This window comes from Rhinolophus hipposideros, assembly GCF_964194185.1.
Source record: "Rhinolophus hipposideros genome assembly, chromosome: 16".
Lineage (NCBI taxonomy): Eukaryota > Metazoa > Chordata > Mammalia > Chiroptera > Rhinolophidae > Rhinolophus > Rhinolophus hipposideros.
In genome coordinates this window covers 49958957-49976062 of record NC_138062.1, presented here as the reverse complement: position 1 = coordinate 49976062, position 17106 = coordinate 49958957, and the positions used below count along the sequence as shown (strand labels likewise).

The window sequence follows — 17106 nt, the reverse complement described above, 5'->3', positions numbered from 1 at the left end:
TCTGGGCAGGCCAGACCCCGCCCCCCCCACCAGGCACTTCCATTGCACAGCCACATTATCCCAAGAACCAATGGGTCTTGGGAAATATTACAAATTTTGGCAAACATCTCTGTGCACCTACTGGGTGTATCTGGTGTTGCTGTTGAGTACCTACTATATACTCGACTGCGTAAAAAAAAATTCCTCAGAATCACAGCATCTCCCAACTGCGTTAAAACATCTCCTGATCACCTGCTGTGGGGGGGTATACAGTGTATTTTTGTACTTATGTCCATTATTGTAACATTTTGCAAGCACCCGTTGTTGACATCCCAAGTTGAAAAATGAACATATCTTGAGCACCTGTTGTGTACAGAAATATTTCTGTGTACCTCAGAAGTGCATCCATTAAACGTGCACACCTACCACGTATGCTGCTGTTTTAACTTTTCTTGCTTAAATATATAAATGATTTGCTAAGTGAGAGATTCACACGCTCTATCTTTATAAAGTCCTATTTTCACGCACCTCTAAAAATAAATTTCTATAAAATGCACTGTGTATATCCAAGTTGTTGGATGAGCCATCTCTAATTCTGCGTACCTGCTGCTTTTTAAAAATAAGGGGTGTTTCTTGAGCAACTACTGTGTACACCAGCTGTGGAAAAAACAATACTTTGGTATAGCTACCAGGTACAGCCACACCTTCTAACACGAAGGCCGTGTAGCAGGCCTAAAGCCACTACTGTTAAGACAACCAACATTTCCTGAGCTCCTACAGGCACACCTATCTAAAAAAAAACATTCATTTATTGAACACTGACTATATCTGCTATTTAAAAATATTTTCCTTCTTATGAATGAAATGATACGATGCCTGGGATTTCCTACGAATCATCCAGTGGGGTGGGCGGGGAAGGGACAGAGAGGACAGAGAGGACACAGGATGGGTCGAGTATTGGTGGATGTGGAATGAGTAGGGGCATGGGGCACTGTACCCTTCCGTTATGAGCTGAACTGGGTCTCCCCCAAATTCACATGTTCAAGTCCTAACCCCCAGTAACTACAAATAGGACCTTATTTGGAGACAAGGTTGCTGGACATGTGATTACTTAAGATAAGGTCACACTGGAGCAGGGTGGCCCCTAGTCCAATATGACTGGTGTCTTTATAGAAAGGAGAAATTTGGACACAGACATGCACAGAGGGAGGAGGCCATACAAATACTGGAGTGACCCTGCCACAAGCCAAGGAACTACCAGAAGCAGGGAGAGAGACCTAGAACGAATCCCTCCCTGGTGTGTTCAGAGAGAGTGCAGTCCTGCTGATACCTTGACCAGAAACTTCCAGCCCCCAGGCTGAGAATAAATTTCTGTTGTTTAAGCCTTCCAGTCTGTAGTATTTTATTATGACAACCGAGGGAACTAACATATCTTCTCTTGATTTTGGGGTGTATTTGAAATCTTCCAAAGTGAAAAAACATACTTTTGTTGAGCACCTACTATGTGTGTCTATTCCTTCCTCAACCCTTCAAGACTGGGTACCTTCCCACCCCATCTTGCAGACGAGGGTTCTGAGAGGGGCAGGGATTGCCTTGGGGTCTGACCTGAGACACTTGGAAGACCCCACCCCGCCCTGGGATGATCATAGAGAGGCCTGCTGGGCACAGAGTTTTTAAGGCAGCAAGCACAGGCCCAGGTATACAGCAGGTGCTAAATACACATTTGTTTTGTTTCCTAAGCAAACTACAAAATGCCCTGAAAACACACAGGGATCTTCACATTTACGTTCACACCTCTATGTAGCCAAGTACCTGAGAAACATGTGGTTCTGGCCTCATATCCAGACGGTACTCAACATAGGGGTGGCTCTTTCCTTTGTACACAGCAGGTGCTCAATTAATGTAGGGGAGAGTGCTTTGAAAATTATGTAGAGGTTACAAAGCATGAAGGGTTATTCACATGCATGCTTGTGTTTCCCAGTCACCCACAGAGGACCTAGCACACAGTAGGTGCTTCCTAGATGCTAGAACAAAATAAACATCCCAAGGCCCAATAAACATGTTTTTTTCCTTTCTTTCCTGCACTAACACACAGCATATGTTCAAGACATGCACAGTCCCTTTCTTCACATATAAGGTCCTGCAACATGCATGTTCCTGTTCCCTCTCCATAGCTGGTGCCTCAGCAGTGCATGTTCTTTCCCCTTGTGTGGCAGCAGCTCTGAGAGTGCACGATCCCTCCCCACGTAGTTTACGCATCCTAAGTGTCACCTTCCCTCTCTGTGATCTGCAGCACCTGCATGAGGGCAGTCCTTTTCCTGCATACAGCAGGTACCTATTAAGTCACTGCTCTCCTCTGTACGTATCCAGTGCTCCACATGTGCAAGCTCCCTGCCTTTCTGCCAGCAGGGGCCCCCTGACGCCCACAGAATCCAGATAGACACGGGTTGCTGAGCAGAACCAGGCCGCACTCACTCCCACGCCGCTGGCCAGGCCCTGCCCCCAAGCCTCTGGGCCCCACCCCCTTGTGGCCCCCACCCCCTTGTGGCCCCGCCCCTCACTTGTCAGGCTTGAGGTCTCGGTGTACAATGCCGTAGTTGTGCAGGTATTCGAGCGCCAGCACTGTTTCCGCAAAATACATGCGGGCCATGTCCACAGGCAGAGGGCCCATGTTCTTCAGGAGCGTGGCGCAGTCGCCCCCTGCAAGGGGCAGACATTCTCAGTGGCTGTGGGCTCAGCAGCCACACCCAATGCCTCCACACCCTCCTGGCCAGGTCCGAAGGGTCCCTAGTGTGTCAGTCCTGAGTCAGGGTGGTAAACCGGGCAGGGGGTGGGAGAGGGGCAACCCTGACTCCCAGGCTATTAGTCCTTGGCAGGGTGGCAGCTCTGTACATACCTAGTCCCTTCCCTATATGCAGCTGGTGACTCGAGAGTGAATGTTCCCTGTCCTTGCCTGATAGCACCTTGGTAAACGCCTGTCCCTGCACTTACCTGAAGGCCCCGGTCTTTCCTAAACTGCAAACCCGAACCTGCAACTCCTCACCTTGGACGCTCCCACCCACCCCTCCCTCCCCTGCTCTTACTTCCACCCTCCAGGCCTATGCTCACCAGTTCCCCCTGCTTAGGACCCTATCCTCCAGGGTCCCATTCATCTTTGGGCTGCCCCAGCCCTGACCACCCCATCCCAGACTGACGGGCCCCAAGGCAGGCTGGGACCCCAGAGGACAGAGCAGACCCCAGCCTGGCCCAAGGAGGGACATTCTCCCAAGTAGGGGGTGAGCTCCCCGGCGCTAGAGGCATGAGACCCCCGAGACCGCACCTTCCACGTATTCCATGACCATGCAGAGGTGGCGCCGGGTCTCAAAGGAACAGAACATGCTGACCACAAAGGGGTTCTCAGCGAAGGTGAGGATGTCACGCTCTACAAAGACCTGCTGGATCTGGTTACGGAGGATCAGGTTCTGCTTATTGATCTTCTTGATAGCGAAGCGCTGCCGTGTGTCCCGGTGCCGCACCAGGTAGACGGCCCTGGGGGAGGGGGAGGGCGAGGGCTCCCTGAGGCCTGAGCGCCAGGCCCTGGTAGGCCCAGGACCCAACCTGCAGGGCTTTAGCGGGTGCTGCGCCCTCCACCTGGGACACATTTATGCATACCTGGCCCCGCTCCCAAAGTAGGTACTGAGTTTAAGTTGCCCTCCCTGGTGTCCTATAAATCCACTACACGTGGCCCCAGTATATTGGCCCTCAGATTGTTTACTTATTCACAGCAGGCGAAGACCCATTAGCTCAAAAGCCTACACTAAACTCAAAGTACTTTAAATATACTCCAAATATACAGATTTTTTTTAGCCAGTTAGAGTCTGCTTGCTTTGTGTACCCAGTGAAACTGCACCCCACTGCTCCCAGCCAGATACACGCTAGAGCTATAAGGAGCCCACACACGCTGCTGCTGACCTTTGGGGCTCTCTGACCCAGAGACTCTCCACTGTGCTGCTGGCCCCCTCTCCCATCCCCCTTTGACAATTTCATGCTGTCAAGGACACCCCTCCTAACCATCCCACTCCCCCCACCTCCACAAACCTGTCAAAGTGACAAATAATGCTCACTGCACGCTCCTGCCACCGTGTGGTCCTCTTTTCCCCTGTTCAGAACCCCCCTATACCTGGAGCAGGTAAGGGCCTAGATCGTGAACGCCTGTACAAGGCCATACTCTGCCACATTCCTCTGCAGTTGTCTGCACACTTAGGGGCTGCCGGGGCATCAGTCATCCCTGCTGGCATCTGAGAAATGGGTCTATGTGGGACCCAAGGACTCACCCGTAGGCCCCGTTGCTAATGAGCTTGATGGTCTCGAAGTCGCTCTCACATGGCTTCCTCCGTGACGGGCTGACCAGGACACGGCTCTGGGGGGCAAAAACGGTTCAGGGTCCTGATCCCCCAAGAAGCGGGCTGGGCTCGTCCAGCCCCCAAGTCCTTGTATCTGATGCTACTTTCTCCCCCACCCAAACTTCTCCAACTCAGTGTCAGAGTTTCTAAGCTTTTGCTCAAGCCATGCCCTCTTCCCAGAAAACTCATACACATCCTCCAAAATACCTTTCCAGTGCCCCCTCCAGCCCTGCCCTGCCCAACCTTCATGGCACAGCAGTCTCCCTCCCCGCACCTTCCTCCCAAGTCAGGAATTTATTAAGCACCTACTGCATGCAGAACTTCTGCAAACCCAGCCCCCCCTATGGCTGCTTGGTCTGTTCTGAGAAGAACAAGACAGGTGGGGGGCCCCAAAGCTCTGCACCTCACCTCCAGGGACTCAGGCGCTGGGGTCTGTCCTCTGTCATTGAGGTGACTCAGAGGCACCATATCTGCAAGACGGGGAAGGAGCCTTGGATGGGGCCTTCACCACCTGCCCCTCCATCATCCAAAGATTTCCTGAGGCCTCCAGAGCCCACCTAGGACTGGGGACATGGAGCCTCCCCTGACCAGCTCTCATAATACTGACAAGGAGCCCCTACTATGTCCAGTCTCAGCCAAACCTAGGAGGCTGGACTAAGCAACAACTGAAGAACCATCAAGAAGGGCCAGTGGGTCGCCCAGGCTCCACTTGCTCAGCTTTTATCAAACCCTGGCTCCAAGCCTTGCCCTGTAAACATAAGCTGTGACACGGGATCCTAATAACCACCCAGCTCAGGGTATGACTCTGTGGGTGCCCCCTCCAGTGCAGTCCCGGGGCTTGGCAGAGGGGTGGCCTCAGTGATTGGTCCCTGAACATGAGCCATGACAGTGGCATTGAAGAATGTCTCGTGGTCCCAGAGCCAGGCTGGGATGGGATGGTGGAGCCTCAGGGGTGAGGGAGGCCCAGGTTCACATGTAGCCCCTCCCACTCTCAGTGGGCCCCCTAGGATGCTGCGTCCATCCGTGAGCAGCCCCCACAGCCTCAGCCGTCACCTGCCTGGCCATTTCCCGTATCCTCTGACACCAGACCCACCCCCAGCACCACCTGCGTTATCTTCACTGGACAGACAGGAGGATGGCCACAGCCACAGGGCCAATCCAAGACTGGTATGGCCTTGGGCACCCGTGTCTGATTCCCTGCTCAGTCTCCTCTGCCCAGAATCTCAGTCTCTCCAGCTTTAAATGGGGATGATAGCAGCCCGGTCCTAGGGTTAACACAGCAATGATGCTCGCCTGGTGACCACTGGCCACTGTGGCCAGGCCCTGATGACCCCCTCGCCTCTCCCCAGCTCCCCTCTGTCCTCTGCTCCTCAGCCGCACCCGCTCCTTGCTGCTCTTCTGACACGCCAGACATGGTCCCACCTCAGGCCCTCTGTCGCCCCGGCCTGGTTCTCCCCGGCTCCCAGATCTCCACCTGGTCACCTCTCCATCCTCAGCTTCAACACCACCTCTTCCCAGAGCCTCCTCGATCACCCCCAGACCAGGCTGATCCAAGTTCTATGCCCCCCTTGAGCCCTGTTTTGGTTCCCCTGTCCTGGTTGTTTGGAGAAGTTCTCGCCTCCGAGTCCACCTCTGAGGCCACAGTCAGACGAAACTGGGAATGGGCTTTGTGAATTTGCAGGACGATAGGAATGTCATTGCCAGTGGTGGTCCCCTGGTGCCCTGGCCCACCTCAACTTGGCAGTTGAGGACACTGAGGCCGGTCAGAGGGTCCAATGTGCAGCCGCCTGACCCTGAAATCCCAGGCACTGGCCCCACAGAGGACCCCACAGGTGGCTGAGGGCAGGACACAGAGACACAAGGATAGTAGGGCTCTACCCCAGCCTGTCCTTAGTCTCTCCTTTCCACCCTGCCCCACCCCAGCTCACCCTCAAGGGGGTCCTTCGCCAGGCCCAGCTGCCCGATGATGTACTGTGGCAGGTCTGTCTTGATGCCCTGGCCCTCGCGGGCCTGGCCCTCGGCAGCCTCCAGCAGGTGGTAAAACTCCTCAGGGTCGAACTCCTGGAGGTGCAGAAGCCTGGTCAGCCAAGGCTTGGTCCTACCTCCAGGCCTTTGCACATGCTGTGCCCTCTGTCTTGCAGCACTCTGATTGGTGGCTCCAACTTGTCCCTGGGGTCTTTGCTCCTGGCTCCTCCTCCAGGAAGCCCACCCCAACCTGGCAGCACCCTGTGCCCCTCTCCATGTCTTATGCGATGGGGACGAGTGTCTTGTAGCTCAGGGGCCTGAGCTCAGGTCTGCTGGGCCCCTGCATCTGGCTGTGTGCGAAGACTCACCAGGCACTCAAGGAGCCTTGCTGGCCGTGAGATGATGATCAGCAGCTTCCGGACCAGCTGGACGATGAAGCTAACCTCCTCACTGTCTGAGCGCTCACGGGCCTGGGGGCAAGGTGGGGGGACATCAGCCGAAGGCCCTTGGCCCTGCCCTGCCCCTCCCGGGGATCTGCAGCCCCGAGCTTCCCCACGCACATCCTGCAGAAGCCTCTCCAGCTTCTCTTGCATCTCCAGGAAGTAGCGGGAAGTGACAAGAGCCTCTCCAGATTTGGCCAGGCAGTCGCGGGCCAGCTCGATAATCTGGTGATGGATGAAGCCCAGGACGCCGTCGGCCAGTGCCAGCCGAGCGCCAGGCGTGAAGGCAGTGAGGAACTCCTGCAGACGACCCTCCATCTGGGCTGTGGCCTGGGTGCAGATGGGCGACCTGGTCACTGAATGGGGCTGGGAAGCAGCACGTGCAGATTGGGGCAGGGGAGACAGCTGAGGACAGAGAGGGGATGTGATGATGGAGCCCATGGGGTTGGAGGGCTTGGGAGTGGAGGGGGATTTGAGACCCAGAGGGAAAAATAGAAAGGGACAGACATGGCAATATAGCCAAGAAGACAGAGTGCCTGTCTGTCACCCAGAGAGGGACAACAACATGGAGGGGCGTTGGGGTCAGTCCAGACACATGGCGAGGCTTACCTTGGGGAACCTCTCCCGGTACACATGATTCATCATGACGATCTCATTGTCAAAGGTGCCTGTTGTGCGTCCTGGACTGAAGGGGGGAGGGGAGGACCGGTCAGCCTGTGACATGGGACCTGAGACCAGGGGAAGGGGGCTAAGCCAGGCTCTGGCAGGGTCAGGGCCAGAGGAAGAGAAAGAGCCATGGTGTGAATCCCAAAGCCAGCCCAGGGAGTGGCTGAGGCAGCGGCCAGAGGTCAAGGCCCACCTGAGGCTTCGGGAGCGGGGCCGAAGGCGGGGTGAGCGATGTCCAACCTCCTCGTCAACCACACTCTCTGAGCTGCGGAAATGCTTGGACAGGAAATGCAGTTCGTCTGGCGTAGGCTGGAAAGGAAGCTGGTGGAGACGCTCCCGGGAGGATGAGCTTGACTGGCAGGAGGGGGTTATCAGGGCCACACGTTCAGGGTCAGTGCCAAAGCCAGAACCCCCAGCGCTATTCTTCAAGGCCCAGGATGTCAGCTGGCCACCTGATGGAAACCCTCACCTGCCTGGCTCCTATGTGTCCCTCAAAACCAAAGCCCTCCCTGTCTGCTCCATTGGCAGCCCTAAGACCCCCCATGGCTAGGCCCTGACCCCCACAGGCTAAGGATATCTGTGTAACCCAGACTGGGAGCTCCTGGGGCTGAGGCTAGAACCTCTCAGGGACCCCCCACATTACCCAGAATGGGGCACAGAGAGAGCAGTGAGGATGTTTACTGACTGAACAACTATCTGACCCCTTGAAAAAACCAAAGACATGTTCCCCTCCAACCTCGCACCCGCCTGTTTGCCCACCAAGGTGGGACTGTGGGTACCGAGACAGTAGAGCTGGGCGTGTTGGTTCCATAGCCAGAAGACGGGAGGGATGCAAGAGACCATCTTCTGCCGTCAGCCCTGGAGAGGAGAACCAGAAGAGTCGGAAGGAAGGCTTAGCCCCTGTGGTTTGGGGGGCCCAAGGACAGATATAGATTCTGGCTCCATTGGAGGAAGGATCCTCTATAAGGCTGGGAACAGTGATTCAGGGTGAGCAAGTTCACTGTGTGTTTCTTTCTCATCCTTCAGACACCTCCTCTGGGAAGTCCTCCCTGACTCCAACTGCCAGTGTGCCCAATTAAAGCTGCCACCTCTCTGAGTTACAGCCGCTGGGGTATATGCTGGCCCTCTCTACCAGACTGAGGAGTTCCCAAGGGCCAAAGTCCAGCTCCCCCTTCCTCAGTCCCCTAGCAGGTGGCATACAGCAGGCAGGCAATAAATATTGAATGAATAAGTGCTATTTAAATGCCTGGCACACAACAACTCTTGTTAAGTGAATGAATGACTTTCAGTGAATTAATGATTCTTAGACCTGGTTGTGGTCCTTCTTCCTCCCCAGGGCTCGTTGGAATTACCTGTCTGTGCGAGGGATGTGGCTGCAGAAGGCCAAGCCAGGGGCAGAAGCCAGAGGGAGGGATCACAGCAGGGCAGGGGCCAGGGGAGGGGGAAAAGGCCAGTGAGGAGGCAGGTCCACTAAGTACATGCCCCCTGCTTGGCCCTCACCAGTCAAGAGGATACCATCCCCCCAAACCAGGGACCACTAACCTCCGGGCAAAGGGGAAGTTGACAGCTGATGTTGCGTTGAAGTTCCGGGGACTTTCCAAGGGGCTGCTGCCTGCTGAGAAGGAGGCCAGGGGAAACTGAGTCATCCGGGCTGGAGATGGGACACAGCACACACCCACTTGCTCCCACGCTCATGCTCACCAGTTGGGACTGAGAGGGGCGACAGCGGCCTGGAAAGGGTCGGTGAGGGTGTTCCCACTATAAGGCTCTTGCGGTTCCCGCTGCGGCAGCTATGGGGGGAGGTGGGGACAAGGTCAGGCGCTGGCCCAGGCCTCTGGGCTCAGGGGACCACGTGCCCAGGCGGGAGCACCTGTGAGGCCAGCTTTGGGGCAGGATAGGAAGCTGGGCACGACCATTCCCACTCTGCCCCCAACGGGACCCCCCCATGGCCCTTCCTTCGCCCAGCCTTTGAGGCCCAGTGGGAGTCATATTGGACGCATATTACTATTATTAAATCTCCTGCTATTGTTGTTATATTATCCGTGGTGGCATGAAGTGCTGCTGGCCTCCTGGTGATCGCTGTGAACAGCCAGGAGTCCCTAGCCTGCCTTGTCAGGCGTCAGTATTCAGTCCCACCCTCACACCTTTACCCACCCGTGGCCATTGTCAGGAGCTCTGGCAAATAAGGAAGAGGGTGGAGAGGACCCTGCAGCCTGCAGGTAGGTTGAGGTAGTCCCCTACCCCATTCCGTGCACCCTTTTCCAGGGCCACTGGCGAAGTCTCTTGGCAATGTCCCTCCCCAAGGTCCCCCCAAATGCCAGTCTGACCCTTAAAAACCCTAACATCAGCATCTTGCACAGTTGAGTCCTGTCTCCAGTTCTGCCAAAGTGTTTCCCTCCTTCCCTCCATCCCAGCTCCTTCTAGCCATCAGCCCCCTGCCCAGGCAGTGCCCATTGGTGCCTCGGCCCCAGCCCCCACCCTGGCAGAGGGAAGTTGGGAGCAACATTGTCCCCCCCTCCCCCCCAGAGCAGTCACCCAGCAACGGCTCTGCTTGCTCTTGCTCTGCAAGTGCACCAGCCCACACATCCCATCCGCCAACGCGGCTCAGCCACAGCACACTGTGCAGGGAGGGAGATGAACCCTTGGGCTTCACAGGGCCAGGAACAGTGTCCCAAGCAGAAGGCAGTGCAGGCCAAAGTGTGGGAGGGCATGGTCACCCTCCAAGCCAGGAGACAAGACAGGCGGTGTGGGGGGGAGGGGGAACAGTCTGCCCACAGCTGCCCCTCTGAGCCTCAGTTGCCCCATCTGCATGCCTTGAAAGGTCCTGGAAAGATTTGATGAAACCCATACACCAGGGCTCAGCTTCAGACCAGCGGGGGTACATGGTGGCGGGTATGTGTACTGTCATTTTTCTCCTGACAGAGCCATGGTCTCCTTAGTGAATTAGGTCACCATTTGTCAATCTCAACAAGTCCGGAGGTGGGAGAGACCAGCTGCACCTATTTCCCAGTGGGGGAAACTGAGGCTACGGATGTCAACAACCACAGGGATTGTCCTCTAGTCTGAGGTGCAGAAGCAAAAGTGAAACCCACAGGTTCCTGCAAAACTTCCTGCCCACCCCCCTCCACTTACCAGTCCCACATCCTCTCCCTGCCCCTCACCTGCTTCCTTACCCCCACACCCCTCCCTTCGCACCCCACCGCAATGCATCATTTGTCACTTCCAGCATTTGGGAAAAACACTTGGCCACCTCCCTCTTACTCTCAGGCAGGGCCTTCTTGAAAACAGCCAAGTTGGAGGTGTCAAAGGGGAAGTGGGCATCATCTGTTCATTTCCTGAGCAACTATTGAGTGCTATTTGTTCAGCCCTCCCTGGAGGAGGTCCAGGACCCTGAGAAGTGGCCTAGTCATTCAATCACCTCTCCTGTGGTTCAACAGAGAACGAGAATATGACAGAAAATAGGGGCCTAAGGCCAAGTTCCTGAACCCCGCCTCTGAGGTGCCCAGAAGCCCTCTGTGGCTCCTCAGAGTCTGGAAGAAGAGTCCAAGCCCTTGGACTTGGTATTTGAGATCCCATCGCCAGGCCTCTACCTGTGCTCTGCTCTGGGAATGTCACAACCCAGCACCAATGAGACACAGAGAGGTGAATGAACTGCCTGAGGTCACACAGCCTGGCACTACCTGACCTTTCCTTTGAACCCAGGTCCGGTAGAGCCCATAGCCTTCACGTAGCCTCTCTGCTTTTCAAAAGGAGAAACTGAGACTCCAAGAGAGGCCAGGCTTTGCTCTAGGTTAAACCCAGCGATCGGCGTTCCTCACACCCCACATGCACGCCAGCCTCGTGTAGCAAATATTTGCTTGTGAACCAAGATTTCCGCTGACTGGGCCCCAGGGACAGACCAGCCTCAGGTTTTCCAAGAAGCACCTCCCCAGGTTGGCCCAGACCTCGAGCCCCGGGTTTAAATCCTGCCTCTGTCTCAACTCCCTGCTACCTCCTCACCACCTTAGTCGCGACCCCGACAGACATCCCAGTGAGAGTAACGAGGGGCACAAAAAGGATGTCTGGGAAGCTAGGGGATACCTCGATCCCAGAAAGTCCTCCCCCTCCTCCTACCGCCGCGCACAGGGGCCCTCGCCACGCCGCCGGGACACATTCCTGGCAACTCGCGTCTACTCGGCCGTTCCCCGCGCCGTTCCCCCTACCTCTTGGAGCGCTGCAGCAGCGCGCCCTTGGCCAAGCGGCTCCGGTGGCCGGGAGCCGCCACCGCCGTCCAGTAGCTGGGGTCGGACATGCTGCTCCTTCCCTTTGTGCCACCCAAGGCCCGGGAGGCGCGGGGGAGCAGCCGGCGGCAGGGCACGAACCTCCGCGGTGGGATCCGCCGGGGTAGCCCAGCGGCGCGGGGAGGGGAGGGGGGCGCGCCGCGGGGCTGGGGGCGGGGCGGGGAGAGGAGGAAGCGCGCGCTCGGGAGCGCGGCGGAGAACCCGGCCGGGGCGAGCGCGGAGGCGGGACCTGGAGGGGGCGGGGCGAGCGGCGCCGAAGGAGCCCGGCCGCTCCGCGTGCTCTTGAGCGGGCGGGGTGTTGCCAGGGCCGCGGACGGAGGGTCGGGCGTTGCCAGGGGTGTGGGAGGTGAGGGCGGGGCGTTGGCGGTACCTGGAGGTTGGGCCTTGGAACTTGGTTCTTTTTCCTTAAAATGTAAATCTGATCTCGGTCCCCCTTTCCCTTTCTCAGGCGGCTCTAACCCCTTCTGCTGAGTGCGACACTCAAGGCCCATCCCGAGGCCTGGCCGGGGTCATGCTACCACGCCCACACTGGCTCCACTTCTTGGAATGCCCTTCCTGCCCGGTAAAATCCAGAGTCCCTCTCCTCCAGGAAGCCTTCTCTTGTGTCTGTTGGGCTCTGTCTTCCCCAGGCCCTTGGGATCCTTGTGGTCTCTGCATCTCCCCGTACTGGGATGGCACAGACAGCAAACTGTTTAGCAAACTGAGTCAGGGCAAATGACACGCTCTGCCTGTCTGTGTGACAGAAAAGGCCATCAGCCTTCCTACAGTCAGGAATGAGATGCCTGATTTAACTTCGCAAACCTCAGTCTTTTCAGCAGTAAAATGGGAGGAAAACGGGGCTGACAAGAGGATTACAGGAGTTAGATGTAAATGTTAACATCTTCCAGGTCTCTGTTTCCCCATCTACACATGTTCCTGGTGAAAATGGAATAGAATTGAAGGCACAGAAAGTGACCGGTACTAGGCTGGGGATACAGTACCTCGTGTTCACTGTGGAAGGAGAAATATCTCATACAGTAGGCAGTGAATTAATGCTTCCTCCTCTCATGACAGCCCTAGGAAGTCAGGGGCATCGTCACTCTGAGGGCAGTCCTTTCACAGACCACACGACACTTTGGGAACTGACCCAGATCCCACAGACCCCACATCTGAGAAGGGGAGACTCAGGCGTAGAGGGGGTGCTGCTGTCCAGTGTGTAGCCCTAACCCTGCCCAGCCCTCCTGCCACCAATTTTGCTCTGCAGGTCTCTCCCAAACTCTCTACTCTGTCTCTTCCATGTCCAGTGTCACCCTCAGGTGGCCCTCCCTGTGGTCCAGATACCTACTGGGTATCTCCCCAGGAATGCTCTCCAGGTCCCCCAGACCGGGGCTCAAACACACATATCTGGCCATTCATTCACTCATCACACACTGATTGAGTACCTACTGTGTGCCTGCCCCTGTGCCTAACGCTGGGGACCCAGTGAAAACGAGGTCACAAATAATCCCTCTTCTCAGGGACCCGCAATCCCCTGGGGAGGCAGACAGTCAATGGGAAAGAATTAAATGAACAAGTTAATTTCAATCACTGAAGTCAAGGAAAACAAAAGCACAGGAGTAACACTGGCAAAAACAACTTTAGCTGGGCGGCCTCTCTGAGAAGGCAACTCTGCTGCCAGTGGAGATGTTGAGAAGGAAGAGACACCTGCCATGGAGAAAGAGTGTCCCAGGCAGAGGGCACGGTTTGTGCAAAGGTCTTGAGGCAGGACTGAGGAAAAGATGCCAGCAGGGGTGACAAGGTAGGCCTTGTGGGCTGCAGGGAAAGTACAGTTTTACTATAGGAGCCATGGGGAGCCATGGAGGATATGGGGACAGGTGTGGTCTGGATTCTGTAAACCTGCCCGTGTCTGCCATCGAAAACAGGAGCTGTGAGAGGCAGGCGTGGAAGTGGCAGGAGATTAGTGAGGGGTTGTGACAGGGCCTGGGAAGGGGACACTGAGGCTTAGATCAGGATGGGGCTGTGAAGACAAGTGGGTGGATTCTAGACTTGTTTTGACTCCAAAGGACAGGCCTTGCTGAGGGGCCAGATGTGGAGACGAGGATAGGTGGGGTCACCTACTGCCCTCACGTGTCCAGCGTCCTGTGTAGCGGGAACTTGAGGTCCTCCAGGTCTAGGGGACCCAAGTAGGGATGAAACCACGGTCTTGTGTCACCGTCTGCTTACATGCTGTACCCATGAGCTCCCCTGATGTGTGCACACAGTTAGGAAAGCAGCTGCCCTTCCTCCCCAGCTGCGGCTGAACTCTACCACCTACATGTCCGGTAACGCCCACTGCACTGGCGTCCCCAGTAGCTGTTTCTCCTACGCTCATCTGGCCTCAGTTTTCTTCCTCTGCAGAATAGGGCTGCAGCTGACAATCCAGAGGGCCTGTGGCCATGGCAAAGGCCTCCCGTGGAAGGCTGCCTGAGTCACCAACCTCTGGTGCCAGCCTACTGCCCACCAGATCACGTCTCTCCCCTGTTCACACAACCTCCATGGCTCTTTACTGCTTTTACAGCAAAAACACACTCCTGGCTAAATCCTTCTCCTAGGGTTTGGTTCCCAACCCTGTCTGTGACCCAGGCTTTGCCTCTCTGCTTTTCGCTAGCGATTGTAAATGGATAAGCCCCAGGTGGATGTACAGACCCCCACCCACTCATTGGTCTGATTACCTCAGCCCTTCCCACCTACCCACATGCTGTCCACACCCCTTCTAGCCCCATATCTTGTATGGCTCCCAGTACCCAGGGTAGAAAACCCAAATTCTTCCCATCCTTGGCATTCAAGGTCCCAGAGGGAACACTTCTCTGACTTGGAACAACTTGTCACCCCCTTGTCTGTGATGGCCCAACTCAGGACCTTCTTCAACTCTCCTTCCCGCCACCACCACAGGCAGTGCCTTCCCAGCTGCTTCCCATTTGTCCATCCCACAAGCATTAACTGAATACCTGGTGTATAGGTATATAGGTATATGCCCTGAGGGTATATAGGATGACCAGGACAGATCCAGGTCTGGCCCTCAAGGGGCCCCCAGACCTCTGGTTGAGAAAAATAACCCAATAATCACACAAGAAAACATGGAAATCACACCCATGATGGGATCCGAATGAGGGAAATAGATGGATGTAACCAGAGCTTAGGGGCTCTTAAGTGTGTGTATGGGGGTGTTCAGGGAAGACTTCCTATCTGAGGGCTTGATGGAGATTTGACAAAGAAAGGAGGAAATGGAGCTCTGGGCAGAAGGGGTAGCAAGTGCAAAGGCCCTGTGGCTGGACCAGTTCGCATTCTGGCAGTCCAGAAAGCTGCTTGGCTAGAGCAGGGTGAATGACGGAGAGATGGGCAGGGAGGAAGCAAAGGAGTCAAAGGGGCTGGACCTATGGGAACTTGGAGGCTGAGGGGACAAATGTGGGCTTATTCCTAGGGTGCTTGGAGTAGGAGAGGCAAGGACCCATTTCCTTACCTGGCCCAAGGTGACGTTGCTATGCTGCCCCCTGGTGGCTAGTGAGGGAGCCCAGTAGCCTTAGCTAGAGCCCCAAACTGCCTCCATTATTTCCTGGTAAAACTGGCTAAGGGCTCTCAACAGGTCCCTCCCTCATCCTGGCCTCTCCTGGGGTTGAGGCCAAGAACTCAGAGTCGGTTCTGGCCTGACACTCTCTTCCATGTGCCCCTGGACAACATAATCTGAGGTGTGGGCCACGGAGATCCTGAGTTTTCTCTTTTGCTAAACGGGGACTACAGCAATCCCTGCATCCCACTGGACACCCTGACTGGTCCAGGCCCACCATCTCCTAACCAGATGTTGCTGTAGCCACTTCCCTGCCTCTGCCACCTCCATTCCTCTCCTCTGTCCCAGCAGACCTTTCTTCCCTGCAATGCAGCCCAGAGGCTTTAAAAAATATCTCAGTTCTGTCTCAGGACCTTTGCACATGCAGTTCCCTCTTGTCTGGTGCCTCTCTTCTCCGTAGTTCTGCCCAGGCCTCGGCTCAAACATCACCTCCCTATCCCTCAGGAGGTCCCTGTCTGAAAGTATTTTGTTTTTCCATTCACTTATTCATTGCCCACTTCCTGAGAGACCCGTGAGGAAGGGACTGATTATGTTCATCTTGTTCACAACTATTCCCTTAGTACCTGGCAAACAGTAGGTGCCTAGTAAGTTCTTGTTGACTGAATGAAGGTGCAACCCACCTGTTGCACCTGGTATGGGTTCCAAATTGTTCTCTCTTCTCCCCATTAAAGGCCTGTGGGAAGAGCCTGAGCAGCTCATTTATACTAAAGTATAAAGGACTGATGGGTCACCAAATTCTAGACACCACTGACCCTCACATCTGTCCCCTCCCTGAACTTGTGCCCGAGCTGTGCAAGGAGGCCATAATAACCCTGTTATTACCTCCTGTATGGGGGCAAGACCCTGAGCCCCACCAGTCACAGAGTGTGACCCCACCTCAACAGACTCTGGTGGCCAAGCTGGCCCTGCTGCTTCGCCCGTAGACATACTGAACCAGGAGAACTGGTGTCTCCTCTCTGAGCCTCATTTTCCTCAGCTAAGAAATGGGGTCAGGAAGGGTGCCTCCCTCCCAGGGTTGAGGAGGGAACGGAAGCCTACTGCTTAGTCAAGCTGGTTCTTTTCTGCCTATACCTCTCTTCCTGGGTAAGCCACTGGACACCCTGACTGGTAAGCCAGTGCATGGGGCTCTAATGGTGGACTCAGTAGTGTGTGTGTGTGTGTGTGTGTGTGTGTGTGTGTGTGTACATTCAGAGTGAAGGTACACTCTGATTCGCACCTCAAGGCGCTTTCCCATTGAGTTGGGTGTGGGGAGAGTCTCTGAGGTGACAGCCTGGGAGCCAGGCCAATTCTACAAAAAGGGCCCTGAGAAGGCTGGGAACCCAGCACCTGTCTCGGGATGTCCTTGGGCAACAGCTCAAGTTCTGGCCTCGCCTTGGCCACCTGTCAGATAGGGGATCTGCTGGGTATGACTGAAAATGGAGTTTCCAGCTTTATTATAGTGCCATTTATCATAGTGCCATTACAGCTTTATCATAGTGCCATTTTATGGAGGGGTAAACTGAAGCCCAGAGAGGCGAGGTCAGAAGCCCACGGTACCTTGGGGAGAGAGCTGGGTCTGGGCAGTTTCCAAGGCTCTGGGGTACGAGGGTGATGTCTGAGCCCCGCCTGGCGCACTGTCACTTACCTCCAAGGGTGCAAGCCCAGCGAGGGGCTGCAAGGGCTGCAGGGGCTGCTGGGGCTCAGCAAGGATGGGCTCTGGCTGCTCGGAGACAGACTGCAAAGAAAGAGGCCAGGGACGGTGAACCTGGCAGTGCCCCCTGCATGTGGCCAAATCCGGATACTGGACCAGGGTTGCGGTTCCCTCCGGGAGA

At 55.7% G+C, this 17106-nt stretch overlaps 1 protein-coding gene across 17 annotated transcripts in view; it reads right to left on the bottom strand.

Annotated features, from left to right (window-relative positions):
- MAST3 (microtubule associated serine/threonine kinase 3) overlaps positions 1–17106 on the bottom strand; it is a 35588-nt gene that overhangs the window by 10755 nt on the left and 7727 nt on the right. For 2 of the 17 annotated variants that reach the window (XM_081076870.1, XM_081076865.1), the window contains 13 exons: positions 16920–17009; positions 9134–9222; positions 8975–9047; positions 8212–8290; positions 7626–7786; positions 7376–7451; positions 6887–7171; positions 6695–6796; positions 6290–6422; positions 4770–4831; positions 4293–4378; positions 3299–3507; positions 2541–2679 (listed from right to left, as the gene is read on the bottom strand). In XM_081076870.1, coding sequence (XP_080932996.1) covers positions 2541–2679; positions 3299–3507; positions 4293–4378; positions 4770–4831; positions 6290–6422; positions 6695–6796; positions 6887–7171; positions 7376–7451; positions 7626–7786; positions 8212–8290; positions 8975–9047; positions 9134–9222; positions 16920–17009 — 1584 coding nt within the window. Of the gene's footprint in view, positions 1–2540; positions 2680–3298; positions 3508–4292; positions 4379–4769; positions 4832–6289; positions 6423–6694; positions 6797–6886; positions 7172–7375; positions 7452–7625; positions 7787–8211; positions 8291–8974; positions 9048–9133; positions 9223–11634; positions 12265–16919; positions 17010–17106 lie in introns of those variants that run through there. The other 15 variants (XM_081076873.1, XM_081076861.1, XM_081076871.1 and 12 more) reach the window with 12 other exon arrangements.